The 14756-nt window shown below is 45.6% G+C and overlaps 4 protein-coding genes across 7 annotated transcripts; 2 read left to right on the forward strand and 2 right to left on the reverse strand.

Annotated features, from left to right (window-relative positions):
- Positions 1–41: 41 nt before the first annotated feature.
- Positions 42–1647, reverse strand: Emc4 (ER membrane protein complex subunit 4). Of its 3 annotated transcripts, none has more exons than XM_071784502.1 (4): positions 1506–1647; positions 927–1198; positions 637–859; positions 42–327 (listed from the first exon to the last, which is right to left on the reverse strand). In XM_071784502.1, exons 1-3 carry the CDS (start codon positions 1571–1573, stop codon positions 663–665), a joined length of 537 nt encoding a protein of 178 aa, XP_071640603.1. In that variant the 5' UTR covers positions 1574–1647; the 3' UTR covers positions 42–327; positions 637–662. The 3 variants fall into 3 exon arrangements, with proteins under 3 accessions (XP_071640603.1, XP_071640601.1, XP_071640600.1); XM_071784500.1 differs by having other exon boundaries at positions 42–388; XM_071784499.1 differs by lacking the exon at positions 42–327 and having other exon boundaries at positions 527–859.
- On the reverse strand, positions 1506–8993 carry Rictor (rapamycin-insensitive companion of Tor). Of its 2 annotated transcripts, none has more exons than XM_071784475.1 (9): positions 8853–8993; positions 8707–8751; positions 8026–8182; positions 4690–7941; positions 4379–4508; positions 3912–4279; positions 3559–3661; positions 3378–3485; positions 1506–3023 (listed from the first exon to the last, which is right to left on the reverse strand). In XM_071784475.1, exons 1-9 carry the CDS (start codon positions 8911–8913, stop codon positions 2610–2612), a joined length of 4638 nt encoding a protein of 1545 aa, XP_071640576.1. In that variant the 5' UTR covers positions 8914–8993; the 3' UTR covers positions 1506–2609. The 2 variants fall into 2 exon arrangements, 1 of the variants encoding a protein (XP_071640576.1); XR_011733077.1 differs by having other exon boundaries at positions 2883–3023; positions 3554–3661.
- Positions 8994–9109: 116 nt separating this feature from the next.
- Hmgcl (hydroxymethylglutaryl-CoA lyase) lies at positions 9110–11811 on the forward strand. Its single transcript, XM_071784496.1, has 2 exons — positions 9110–9802; positions 9919–11811. The coding sequence occupies exon 2, from the start codon at positions 10426–10428 to the stop codon at positions 11425–11427; it is 1002 nt and encodes a 333-aa protein (XP_071640597.1). The 5' UTR covers positions 9110–9802; positions 9919–10425; the 3' UTR covers positions 11428–11811.
- A 117-nt stretch (positions 11812–11928) lies between these two features.
- LOC139816760 (periodic tryptophan protein 1 homolog) lies at positions 11929–14650 on the forward strand. Its single transcript, XM_071784487.1, has 11 exons — positions 11929–12132; positions 12196–12254; positions 12609–12724; positions 12810–12986; positions 13099–13206; positions 13317–13491; positions 13573–13731; positions 13816–13924; positions 13985–14075; positions 14161–14394; positions 14459–14650. Exons 1-11 carry the CDS (start codon positions 12064–12066, stop codon positions 14617–14619), a joined length of 1458 nt encoding a protein of 485 aa, XP_071640588.1. The 5' UTR covers positions 11929–12063; the 3' UTR covers positions 14620–14650.
- Positions 14651–14756: the final 106 nt, after the last annotated feature.

Here is a 14756-nt window from a genome sequence, read left to right on the forward strand (position 1 = left end):
AAAATTATGAGGTACGCAGGTTTCGATAAGATAAGAGATGATCTTGCAACTTTGATTGATTTATATATATATAACAAAATAAATATACGTAAGTCGCTATCGGTTCCTTTCTTCATGCAAGCAACGATATTTCAATTTTGTTCCGTTATCCGTCGCATTCGCTGTCTCTCCTTCGAATCAGCCGAAATTGAAAATCACGTAAAGTGTTAAGTACGCCACATGAAGTTCCTAATGAATACTTTGCAACTTTTTGAAGCTGAATGGCTTTTTCCACAGGTCCCACGAGTCGATGAGCCATCGAAACTATATCAGCGAGTAATTCAGTTTCTAGAGGAGAATAAAAAAAAGCCGTAGTGTAGCGTGTATCTCCTCTGAACCCCTTCCAATACTAGAAGACGGAACGTATGCCATTATCGATACGATGTAAATGTAAACATTTAGCTATATCTCTCAAGGAAACTCATCGATATACTCATATGTCTGTATATATGTATTCAAGTAATGTACAAAGAGACATAAGCCACACTTATTTTTCCATACTTTTATTTTAATAAACAATATTTAAACGCATGACACGCATGTCTTTACAGTATAATTTAGCTATAATTCACGTGGGCGCGTATGCCGAATACTTACAATGCCGCCTGACCGACCCCTTCGCATCAAATGTACATGAAACCCCCGCCGGAGTATTCCACTCTCGTTTGGGGCTCGACGAACGCCAGCCAGTCGGACGCGTGCGTCGGTAGCAGGCCCATCGACTGACATTTGTACAGAGCTAACGCGATATTCACTAACTGTCCTAGGAAGTACACGAACTTTTGTCCGCACGCGTGTGTACCTTCGATCACTTTGAACGCTGAGCAGAGGAATTATGTGATTATAGAATGGCGTTGAGCATTTACGCTTGACAAATTTCAACTCACTTTGCTGAAGCGTGAACAGCGCCTTGACCGGCTTGATGATGAGCATCCCGACCATCATGATGGGGAATATCGAGACGGAACTACCGGCCATGTACAAGATAAACAGATTCATAGGTACTTGTTTGAGGGGCCCCAACGCCAGGTCCCAGGACTTCTTTATTATCAGGTGATTGGAGTCGGTCTCTCTCATGTACTCCACATTGTGAAAGAGGGAACCGGTAGGTGTATAACCTGGTGGCGAAGGTATCTCCACATTTTTCTCCTGTTTCGTTCTGCGAAAACGTTTTTCGTTTATTAATAATCACTTGTGAAACGCCAGAAAGGCGGAAGGCTGCTGTTCTGTCCAGCAGCGTCCTTCAATCGAGGGTAAAATAATATTCGGGGATTCGATCGAGAAGATACAGAAATTACACGAAAAATTGCAGAGGGTAAAGTTGGAAGGAACGGACGCGACGCGTACTTAATATTTAATATAACGTTAATATTTAATACGCGAGTGGCTGTCCAACGTCGGCGATCGAAATACATTAAACCGACACGTGTACTCCGGATAAAATCCGTTCCGATTAGGTTACGTACCTGTGCGAAAAGTCTAGGGCCCATTTCGACCGCTTGGAACCTTGCTTCGAGCTCGCCGTCATCGTCATCGGGATTATTCGCGCTAGCGAACCCGTATTATTGTTTGTCTCCTCGACAAATGATTATGGACGGCGCACGATGACGCGAATGATCGGTGACATCCGGAGCAGAGGCAGAGATTCGTGTGGCGGACGATCGCTGCGCCGACTAGCGGATTTCTTGAAGAACGCAGGGCGGTAGCGTCAATAACGGGGTGCCTCGACCGGTAACGTCGAGGAAATCGGCGGGAATCGGGAACATGATAAACTGGGTGGAGAAAAAAGGGGAGATGCGAGATACGTAGACATTTGTTGATATTCCACACATCCTGCTCCTTTTTTTTCATCTTTTTTTCATCGTATACATGATACATAAATTAATGCGTATAAATAGAAATGAAATTGTAATATTAAGTATAAAACTAGCAACGTGTTACACGGTCTCTCGTCGCATCTTTCGCAAAGAAAAAGTCTCGACTGCGACATTAAAAAATAATGCGATATATTACAACGGGACATACGATACAGATATATAAAATACGAGTTAATCGGTCATCAACCCGCGGACTACACACAAAAGTCTGAGAACAGAGACTTGGGAAAGTCATTATTACATTGAACATTTCTCCTTACATTTGTATTTTACAATTTAACAAACAGACTTGAATTTTGATTTTATAATCATATTCTATGTCTGGAATCTCTCTCTGGAAAAAAATTCCGCTGAGATGTCTGCAATTTTACCGAGACCCGTATTCGGCTGTCTCCAAGAGAGTGTACAAAAACATGTGTAATCCTAGGATTAACGAATAATTATGTAGAGATAGACGCGAGGCGCGCAAGAATAAGAAACATTTGAAATATACGTAAGGATACGTCTGATTGCCGGCAGTGTGTGTATGTGTATGTATGTGTATATATATATATATATGTGTCATTTATTATCTTTATATATATCATTATCATTTTAATACAAAATATGTACACACAGCATACGCGCGCATGCACGTACGCACGCACACACGCACGTACGTAGACGCGCGCAGTCGTGATCGTGAATTCGAAACTACGAATCAAGGCTGATGGCAGTGTTTGTACCTGATACTTTTAAAGACCTATCGGAACTCTTTGACAAACGTATTCGCTCTTCTGGCTTTAGGATCTCGGCTATGATCTTCTCATCGGTGCGCCGCTCTTGCGACGGACGCACGACCTCCGGAGGCTTCTTTTTACGCTGATGTCCGGCGTTGCACGATTCGCTGCTGCCACCGTCGCCACCGGTCGAGGAGCCCTCCTCGGCAACCGACGCCAGTTGCGCCGTTTGTATCTCAGTCAGAGTAAGTCTTCCGTTAATCTTGCCCTCCACGGGACTTACAGACTGCTGCCGAGGGCTAGCCTCGGAGCTAGGAACAGGTGATTGCAGAGGATTCTCCTCCGTGCCAATCGGTATCTTCAGGATGTTGACTGGTTCGACGTAGAGCTGCAAAATCACAAGTTATCTTGCAATCGAAGAGAAAAAGGGAGGCTCATGTATATATCTTAATTTTCTTAAGTATATAAATAGTTGTGTAAGTAAATCTAGAAGGCGGAAAAAAGCTGATAATAGAATTGATAATAGACAGGTTTAATATAGTTATTGGCTCATAAATATCGTCACGCTGATGACAAGTTTAGAAACGAGTTCTTCAAGCTTTTATTATTTTTAACGATTCCTTCAACCGATTATCCGTTGCTCCAACTATAAAATAATGCTGACGCAAACGCTAAGCAATCACGAGAGCCATGCGATTACGCGAGTGTCGGCACACGGGACCGTGCGTCGGAAAGAACTTACCGCATCGAATGGAGAATCCAGAAACAGCTCTTGCAGAAATCGCCGCGCTGGCATTCTGTACGTACCGCTGCCCAGGCGAGCAGCTACGTCCGAAAACAAGCAGGTATCCTGCAAAAAGCGAACATGCGTAAAGGACACTCCTGCATGATGGAGACATCGGAAGGAACAAAACGTACGATACCTGAAATTTTTCGGGATACCGCTGTCTCAGTCTAAGTAACGATTGACGACTGTAACGATACCACACTGGGTTTGCAAGGCGTTGAGTGTGTCTAAGTATTTCTCTGTACAAACATGACCGAATTAGATACAACGTAAAATTTCGTTACATTTTTATCATTCACGTTTAGACGTGAAAAAAACAACGAAAAAGTACTTCATCTTAATTTGAATTAATTAAGAACTATAATTCCAAATTCCTGATTTTAATTTTTCTCTCTACCTCTCAAGCGATTTTTTCATTGCATTTCAACTATATTTATCTTCTACCTTTAACGTACGAGTACTCTGCTAAAAGATCGCGTTTTCGTTTACCTTCGCAATTTCATATCCTGCTCCGTACCAGCGTCTTTGCCACTTTTGCCGTGATAGCAAACGAGACACGTGCGGCAATGCTCGGTATCGGCGTCGCACTCCGAACTGGACTCCTCGTCGATCTCTGTCGTCTCCAACTCGGACCTGATACTATCCTCAAGAATGGTTGGCTGGGATGGCTGAGGAGGCTCGGGGAAGATCGTGAGCAGTTTCCTCGGCAGGCAGACACCCATGTAAAACATGTTCTCATTGTCATCCTCCGGAGGAGGTGGCGTCGGTGTGAGAACCGCGTTCTCCGCAATCCAGCTGCGGGATGAATCGTACTCCGACAGACTCTGCAGCGAGAGACGGCCGTCTAAACTATACATCTGCAAGAAGAAAGAATCGATTGTTATCTATCGTGTTAGTTTTTTTGCAGACGCCGTTGAATCGTGTTTCCAAAGGTGTAGGCATGATTTTTCACGTACTTCTAAACTACTTTGAGAATAACTCGGTCTGCGATGGCGTTGTAAACTACGTAGTCGTGCATATCCTTCAGCATCTTGTTGGCTTAGTCTTTGAATACTTGAAACAGGACTCGGGGTTTCGCCTCTCTCTCTGAAAAACAGAAGAAAACACAACATTATCTTTCTTTAAATTTTAAGTAAAAATAAAAGTAAAAAAATTCTTAAGCTATGATATTTCGACAATTAAGTTTCCATTTAGAAAATTCACTTCAGATTAAAATGATTTTAATCTTTTCTCGATATGTATTTTCGTCTTTAATCGATTTACTTACGAAAGGAAGTATCGTCGCGCCTCGAGATCCGTGGCCGCGCTTTCGGATCGATTCCTGGTGCGGCGCACGATCGGCTCGAGCAGTTCCGGTTTGCCGTCGCTGAGGCTACGGTGATGTCGCTGCACAGGAATCGGACTTGGCATAGGATATCTGGTCGAGGGCGGTACCACGGGCCAGTTGTCACCGCGTCGATGCCTGACGCACGGCCAGTTGAAGTTGACCAGCGTGTCGGCTCCAGCTCGCGTGGTGCCGATCAGACTAAGAGCGTACATCGCGGTGGCGCGTACCGAGTAATACGGGCACGTTTCCGCCATGTATGTAATCATCTCGATGATACCCAAATGGCTCAAGTGTTCGACGCCCGCGACGGACGTGCCCGCGTGGCCGAGAGCCCAGAGAGCCGATTTGACTTTGAGAATGCCGCCGTTCGGGCCGACAAAGTGGTCGTCGCGCGACGACTCGGTCTCCAGCCTCCAGCTTCGCTCCGGAGTAGTGTGTCTGGAATCGTCCACGCTAGTCTTACGACGGATCTCCATCAGTGACTCCGTTCGCGGTTGACTCGCTGTATCGCGCGTCTCGTTCTCCACCGTTTCGTAATCGGGAATGGTCTCGAGGCGGCTGCACTGTTCGACGGCTTCATCCGTTCCCGACTCCTCCGACATGATACAGACATCGTCGACGGCAGCGGAGGCTGCCGTCGCTGCTGCCATAGCGGCGAGACGATTTGTTCTGGTACCTCGCGAGTTGGACTCTGAATCGCGACCGCCAAACTCCAGCTTGAATCGCTGCAACACTCGAGCGAAACGCTGTATCACGTTGCGACGTAACAATAATTGCATCCCCAGATCGTGCTGCGCCAGCTGACCGATCAGATGCGGCGGCACGTAGATATCCCGCGGCGTCATCACCACGTCGCTGGTGGGCCTTCTCTGGTAGCTCCCGGTCTCGTCGCGTTGACGACACGTCAACGCATCGTGCATCTCCCCTTCCACGAGACCCACGTATCGCTCGGCGAAACCACCGGGCCCGATCCACTTCTCCAACTCCTCGGAAGGTGCGGCGAGACTCGCGAAACCCTGCTGAAGAGAATAGAGTCGGATCTTCAACAGATAACCCTTGTCACCCAGGTGCTGCAACCACTTGTCCCAATCGCGTGACTGTCCACCCTGTTGCAACAATGCCTCCAGGTACTCGGTTTCGTCGCAGGCCTCGTGCAGCGCCTCCAGAGCGGCCAACGCCACGGCTGTGTAGCTGTCTGATAATCGGTCCGCTAGCAATGTCATTGCCCAGCGTACGGCATCCGTCATTCTGGCACGAAGAATCAGCCGTAGGAACTGTGTGGTGTAGAGGCGCGTGCTCCACAACGTCGCCTCGGAGATAATCTTGCTCAGTACCTTCCTGTTTGGACCGTCCCGAGAGTAATCCAAGCTAGAGACGATCAGTTTGACGTAGCAGTCGTGATTAGTGGCCAACGCGAGATCCTGCAGCTTCTCCAGCAGGTTGAAACTCTTGAGAACCACCGTGCCCTTGGCCGAATGACTCAACTGACCGAGAAACAGGAAGTACTTCTGGCAACACGTGGTGGACATGTGACGCGGCGAGAACAGGCAATCGTGCGCAGATTCGGCGGTGCGAATGTTGCCGATCTGCTCAGCGATGTCTTCGATCAGCTCGTTGAGCAGTCGCGCGCCTTCCGGTTCATGCAGTTCCAACAAACAATTCAACAAATCGCAGCCGGCGAGAGTCGCCTCGCGTGCCAACGTTGCGCTCGTGCCCAGCTCGACTCTGCTGTAACCGTTCCACGACGGTTTAAAGTAACGCACGAGTCGTTTCATGAACAGCCGGTGATCGGAATCATGAAGGATTCGCGTCGCATCTTCGCGCGATCGTAGAATCGCCCGCACCACTGGCCAGTTCCAAGCAAGAGCGTCCTTCGAGCTGAGCACCTGCGCATCCTTCAGCAGAGGCGTGATCGGCGACTCTCTGCCAATTCGCAGCCAGTGCCTGCCGGATGGCCGTTGACGCCGCGGCAGGATCGGACGTAGCCAGGTGCCTGCTTGAAGGATACGATCGAGGAAGAGACTCGCCGGGGTCGGCCTACGTCGCATCATGGTGTGCATTCGCTCGAGAATGGTGACCGCCGCTAATGCCTGATGCTTACCGGCACTCGCGTGCTCCAATAGATTAGGCAATGGCGGCGTAAGGTCGCAAAGCTCGGATGGTAGAAGAGAATGCGCGAGGTGCAGCAACGCACCTAGCAGTACCGCCGCGCGCACCGAGATAAACGTGTCGCTGGAGACAATGGTTTCCGCGAGGGCTCGGTGCAGACCGCATTCCAGAAGAACATAGACCAACAACGCCGAGTGTATCTCCGTGATGTTGGGACTGTGCGACGACAGGGATGGCAGAATGAATTTTCCTTCGGCGGCGACAAAGCCCTCCGACAGCTTCCACGAGTCCCGCGATCTGCTGGGATCCACCGCGGCCAGCGCGACGTCTGGTTCATCGGTCCACGTGGGCAATGGCAGGTCCAGTAGCTCGTATAGTAATTCCAGAACGGCGCCGCGCACCTCCAATTGGTCCACATATAGAATATCCGCGATGGCCTTGAGACCCGAATTATTGTCCGGTCGGCAGAAGTGAAGGACGCCCGGATACGAGCGCAGGATGCTCAGCAGGGCTAGTTTACTGGCGGCGAATCTGTGTTCGCGCTCTTCCTTGGTTCTCTCCATGCTCAAAGAATGGAGCTCGCAGTAGGGCGCGGCAAAGCACAGGAGGGAGACGCTGCCGCGCGTATCGGGATTGTTCAGCAGTCGCAGCAGCACCCCGACGACGGATTCGACCGCGATACTACTCTGCCCGGTCATCGCGGCCCTGGCCAGCGCACCAACGCCGCCGCAGCTTATCAGCAGATTCGAGTTCAAGACACCCAACTCGCACAGGACCGCTAGAAATGCTTTAAATGCACGATCCCTCTCCTCTATGCCACCGTTCGTTAAACTGATCAGGGATCTCGCTAGCACGGAACTAAAATGCTTGGGGGCTAATACTAGGATCCTCCTGACGAGTCGGAGAGCTTGTATCCTCTCCATCTCGTTACGCAGGTTAACGTCCATGCTACGCGCCAAGAAGTACGGGTACTGCAGCCTGTTGATCGCGACGACATCCTGCTCCTTCTTGAGCATGTAACGGACCGCCCGTAAGGCGGCGGCGCGCACCTGCGTCGCCTCGTGGACCAGCGCCACGCGTAAACTGTAAAAAAAACATTGTTGCGATCGGTAATTGACAATCAAAGTCTTTAAGACTTGACAAATCTAGTCGTCAGTGGATTCTTACCAACAGAACAGATCCTCTGCTGAATATCCATAATCTGGCGCGTCAATTTCGCTAATCAACTTAACAATAGCATTGAGATACGCTAGCTTCTTTACGCTTGGAACATTGTGCCGCTGGCAAAGATTAGTCAAGACCTCCTTAACGTTCTCCTTTAATCCTACAAAACATAAAGCGTTTCTTCTGGTGAACAATTCATAAGGAAAGGAAATAACAATTGTGCCTCGCCGCGCATTTTCAGGCAAAGAAAGACTAGCTAAAATAATTGCGCAATATTGTCATACGGACTGATCTGAAAACGGGATAATAAAGTTTAAAGCAGAGTCGACTGACTGGTCCCCCAGATACCGTCTCTCTTTCTCTGACCTTTTCCGTTTTCAGATCAGGCCGATATGAATACATTCTAAACTCTCGAATGGCAAGAGATTCGTATCATTCGATATCGTTGGAAGGTATCGGCATTTTTCGCCGTTGAAAACATGCAGCGCGAACCGGTCGCCGATCTCGGGACCGAGACGTCGCGCGGCGACGTTGCGCAACATTGCGTGCTCGCCAGGCGAAAGGTAAATAAATAGACGGAAATGCGAGGCTGCGAGGCGGTCCCAAACGGCCGTCGTCGGCGGAGAGGGAGAGAAGGGTAAGATCCGTGACCGCGGGTAGGCATAGGCAGGTTAGGTTACTAACCTCTTGACAGATCGAGCTGCACGCAGTTGTCCTCGTCCTGGCGGCCTGCAATCAAAGAGAACAAATCAAGACGCGTCGGAGTGAACGCTACGTATCGTCGCGCGATCGACTTTCAATTATCAATTGCAATTGCCGTGCACACGCACTTCGACGAGATCGGCCGGTGCGTAGGCTCCTACCCCACATCATCCAATTCGAGATTGCCATCGTCCGACGTCCGACCGGAGCCCGGGCTTAAACGTTCCGCGGTTCCGCGCGACGTGGGTTCCGCTTCAGGATCTCTCTCCCTTTTCAACCGTCGCGGTCGCGCTGCTCCCGCTCGACGACGCTCCTCCCGGTGCGTGCGTGGTCGTCGCGCGTCACCCGCGCGTCGCGATATGTCATTCTTGACCGCGAGCGGGAGCCGCGGGAGCACCGAGCGTACGTACGTACGAACGAACGAACACGAACACGCGAAGCACTACGAACGCAGGCGTGCAGAGTTCGTGCGTGCATGCGTGACTGCGTGAATGGGCGCGAGGGCACGCGATAGCGCCCTATCGACGAACGTGTCGGCCGTGACTCCGGAGCGTCGCGCGCGTCACGATTCACGCGCGTCGAGCGGAGCGACAGCGACGTAGTTGGTAGTCGTTGATCGCGACTCTACTCCGGTGCTACCGCGCCGAATAGCCGACGACGGTGGCGGACGAGGACCCGTCGGAAAGGAGCAAGAGGACGAAAGCGAAGACGACGACGACGACGACGACGACGGGAACGACGGTGGTGGAAACGGGGGCGAAATCTCGCGGCGCCGCGCGCGCTTTCGCCGCTCCGCTTTCGCGCTCCTCCGCATGCCCGGCTGGCGAAGGCGCCGCGCGTGCGGTGGTACCGCGTACCGCTCTCTCTACAGTCGGAGTCGCTTATACGCTCGCCCGTGCACCGCCCACCGACGTGAGAAACGAATTGAACGGGTCGCGCGCCCCCCAACCCCCAGTCCCCACGAGAAGTGTGAGAGAGATAGACGTAAGGGGGGACCGTCAAGTACGCCACGTTGTTGATATGAGAAGGATGCGGGAAATGCAAATTTGCGACAACCGCAATTGCATGCAACGTGCAGGTATCTTTGATTGGAAAAACTTGAGCGATTGATTAATTTTATTTATAATATTTCAATATCTTGTAAGAAAATGTTTTTTTGAGATTTTAACTGTAATATAACATTCTTATTTTTAGAAAACGAATCTTCTAATTGGACAGATCGGAAGTTATTTGATGGATGCGAGGTGAATTCTGTGCAAAAGGTGCCGCGCGAACTAAGGGCGTTTTCAACCAATTTTCGAAAATTAGAAATTTCTAATTATATGCGATTTATTGTTCTCAATCTAATCTTTCTTCTCACGTGTCAAAGAACCAAAACTAATTCCATGTTAACGAAATACTATTATCTGCGATAATATATGTAGTTAATCAGAATTTGATTGATTACTCCATAGCCCTATAAAAAGCGTAAACTTTTAAAATTCAACAGATATATTTATAGAAATACCGATCTCGGAATAGAGACATCTTATGGTTATTGGTAGAATTGGGGAAGTAACTAGATAAACAAGCTGTTTTTTAAGCCTTTTTAGGTTCGAGCGACTCCACTGTACAGTAAAATTTGTAAATACATAGTGCGATATATTTTTAATTAACGCGATATTTCATTTTTAATCAGTTTCAATATAAGTTTTTCTCACAATGCTAAAATTACTCTCGAAACGGGCAATATTGCCGTCGAGCGTTCGTAATCTTCGTAATCACGTCCGAAGATATGCGACGAAACAATCCGGCGATTTCGTAAAAATAGTCGAAGTTGGACCACGAGACGGATTGCAAAATGAGAGGAAGATGGTGCCTACTGAAATCAAGGTTGACTTCATCAATCGTCTATCGGCGACCGGATTGAGGAGCATTGAAGTTACGAGTTTCGTGTCTCCGAAATGGGTCCCTCAGATGGCCGACAACTCGCGGGTCTTTCAACGAATTGAGAAGAGAGACGGTATATCCTACCCAGTACTGGTACCGAATCTGAAAGGTTTGGAGAGCGCTGTCGCGGTAGGCGTGAAAGAAATCGCCGTGTTCGGTGCGGCGTCGGAGGCCTTCTCCAAGGCGAATACCAATTGCTCCATCGAGGAGAGCGTGAGGAATTTCAAGGTGGTCGTGGAGGAGGCGAAGAAGCACGGCATCAGGACCCGGGGTTACGTATCCTGCATCGTCGGCTGTCCCTACGAAGGCGAGACCAAACCGGCCGCTACGGCACATTTAGCTTCAATAATGTTAGACATCGGATGCTATGAAGTTTCTCTGGGCGATACCGTAGGCGTAGGGTCGCCGAGGAAGATCAAACGCGTCTTAAACGAGCTGCACCACGTTTCCTCGAGCATGAGTTGTTACGCGCTGCACTGTCACGACACGTACGGCCAGGCTTTGGTAAACATACAGGCGGGTCTCGAAGATGGTGTAAGGGTCTTTGACTCTTCGGTCGCTGGACTTGGTGGATGCCCATACGCTGCTGGCGCTTCGGGAAACGTCGCCACGGAGGATCTACTCTACTTCCTACGGGGAGAAGGATTGGAGACCGGCGTAGACTTTGATAAAATAGTGGAGATTGGTGATTACATCAGTAACGAGCTGGGCAGAGCAAATCATTCAAAGACTGCGCTGGCTGTACTTGCCAAGAAGAGTCGTCAAAAGTGCTAACCGATATTTAATATTATATTTAAGGATACTTTCCAGCAAAAAGCATATGTATAGATAAAATGTCATACATATATGTGTTTGACTGTCAAAACTCGGGACTTTGGAAATGTTTTATTTGTTGACAGTGTGACAGTGTCACACAGTGCCTGTCTGATGTGCTCTCTTGCTGGAAAGCATCCCAAATTTTACAAGACGGAACCAAAGCATTTTGCATTCCAAATAACAACTACCAAACTTATGTATATATAATATGTATATATAGATTTTATAATTACCGACATTTTTGTATATTTGTACAAATGGGATTTTATATCAATATAATTGTACATTGGATCTTTGAAGAAATATAAATGTTACATGGTATTGTGACATATTTTAATCTCAGTCAACTGCATTTATTAGCACACCATTTTATGAAAAACCACATTTATTTGAAATAAACATCCACATTGCCTCCATTCAGGAAATAAAGCGATCAGCATTATTGGCATCACTGCTTCTGCTTAGAGGAACACGTGCGGCGTGTGGGTTGAGAACCTAACCTCGATTCTGCCTCGATAATTAGCGAGCAAGGAGGAAGCTTGGTAAAAGTTATATTTTGAGCAATATTATGCATTTAACAAATTTCTAATAAAGATGGAAGCGAATATCATATCTTGTACCACATGGGTGAAAAAAGGCGTTGCCGCAGCCGTTCCGGAGAGGGTAAATAGTCTAACGATATTTATATTATACCACATTTGTCAAAAACATATATTTGATTTTTAGGTTGAATTAAGGCCCGACGAGCTCGAGAAGATTATAAAGGAGACGCAAGCCACTTTGGAGTACGTAATAAAATAATGCATCTCGTGCAAATTAGTCATTTAAATAATTATATTAATTTAAATAACACAAATTTGTTCATTTGAATTTACAACTTTGTCTCGCTTTATTTTTATAATATTCTCTAATATTTTGTCTTCCGTCGAGAATTCAATTCCTGAGTTTGAATTTTTCAATTTGTAGTTAACTTCAGATTGTTCGTCTCCTATCAAAATATCTTCTTCCGATAACTTCAATGATTTTTTAAGAACGTTGAAAGGCTCATACTTGAACCCTCTGTTATACATCTATTGTTTTCTTGCAAGAGCAAGATATAATGTTTAAAAATTAATAAATTGTAAAAATTCTTTTTATAGAAATATTGACGATTCTGACGAAGATGCAGCTGCCTCCAAAGCACAGTCTAATAGAGAAAGTAAAGGAGAATGTTCAACAGCTGATGAATATAACTTTAAAACTTATGATAATGAATGTAAGGGACAAGTTTTTAAATACTAAATTGCTGAATATGTAATAAAAATGTATTTATATGATTCTTTATCTTTGTTTTGTTTTAGCTGGCAATATGTATTGTCACATCAGTAATTTAGCTACTTTTGCCGGAGATGGCAAAGATCCTCTTGTAACAAATGATGAAGAAGATTCGGATAAAGAGGACGACATTATCAAGGCTGATGATAATTTGGTGTTGTTTGGGCACGTTGCGGGAGACGCTAGCATCTTGGAAGTATTTGGTTTGTATAATATTGATTAAATAAAGCAATCTTGATGCTAGATAATTTTACTTAAATAATTATGTATATAGATTTCCTGTGGAATTTATGATAATTTGTTATATAATTGCAGTATACAATGAAAGAGAAGGATCTTTTTACTGTCATCATGATATATTGTTACCTTCGTTTCCATTATGCATAGAATGGCTTAACTATGATCCTACCAATCCAAAACCAAGTGAGTAATACAACGGCGCAATACATTAGAATTATTTTTAGAGAAATTATGCACTATATTAGCTGTAGAGTAAAAGATATATAGTTAAAGATTTATACTTGTGTTTTTAGGTAATTTATGCGCTATCGGTAATATGACTCCCATAATTGAAGTATGGGATTTGGACTTAATAGATTGCTTAGAACCAGCCTACAAGTTGGGTCGTAAACCAAGTAAAAAGAAGAATCAAAAACGCATCGGTCACAAAGATGCAGTTTTAGATGTGGCGTGGAATCATAATTATACGTTAGTTACTAATTTCAGAAAAATATAATCAATGCAATAACTAGTTTTATAATTATTAAGAACATGGAAATCTTGTTGCAGACATGTTCTAGCTAGCGGCTCGGTTGATCGGACAGTCTTATTATGGGACTTGGAAAATGGTAAACCTGTGAACAAACTGGGTCCGTTCGGCGAGAAAGTGCAAGCTCTAAAATGGCATCCACAAGAAACCCATCAGTTATTGATAGGTTGTGCAGACAGGTATGTTGTATGTTTGATTATCTTATTACGATGTGAACATTTATATCATATACATAGATATCTGCATGTAATATTTTTTTTCAGATTAGTAAGATTATTCGACTGCATGAACGAGGAACTTGTTACAAGCTGGAAGGCATCGGGAGAAGTGGAAAGAGTGTTATGGAATCATTATGACGATAATTACTGTATTGTACGTTTCACATGTGTTCTAAATTTAATTTTCGACATATCTATAACAATTTCTTTGCAGGCTAGCACGGATAATGGTTACATAGAATACTTTGATGTGAGAAAACGGAAACCATTATGGCAAATTAAGGCCCATGAAAAAGAAGTTACAGGTAAATAAATCTTTTATTACCCAACTTGTTTTTTTTATAAACATGCATTATAAGTTCATAAATTTTACTTTTAATTTTTGTCCAGGTCTTTCTCTTAGCACATCGTGCCGAGGCCTGTTAGTCTCTTGTTCGAACGATGGTGTAATAAAAATGTGGGATATAGATCAAAAAGATCCTACTCTTATATGGGAACAAACGAATAATCTGGGCGCTATACAATGTCTCGCGGCGAACCCAGATAATGGATTTGTATTTACTGTTGGCGGAGATAATAAAGAGCACAATTTCAAAGTGCTGGATCTCATGGAGATATCTACGGGTATGTACAAATAATTTCTAATGCATTTAAGTCTCATTGAGTTAATTGTTATTCTGATTAATAGTACGAGAGAGATTTGTGAACCGCGTCGCGTCGAAAAATTCTGTGAAACTTGAACGAGAAGAGACGATGGACGTCACCGAAGATATGGAAAATATGGAAATCGAAAATTCGGAATCGTCGAACAAAAAAAGAAAATTGAAGAATGTACAGTATAAAGATTGATTACAATCTTAATTATATTACATTAAAACATATTAAAATAAAATTTCGTAGAAATTGTAAATAAACGACACTTTTGTTATGCGTTTTTTTATACAGTTAATCTATAACATTGGCATAAAAATTGTTTAGGATAAATG

This window comes from Temnothorax longispinosus, chromosome 7 (genome assembly GCF_030848805.1).
Source record: "Temnothorax longispinosus isolate EJ_2023e chromosome 7, Tlon_JGU_v1, whole genome shotgun sequence".
NCBI classification, from domain to species: Eukaryota; Metazoa; Arthropoda; class Insecta; order Hymenoptera; family Formicidae; genus Temnothorax; species Temnothorax longispinosus.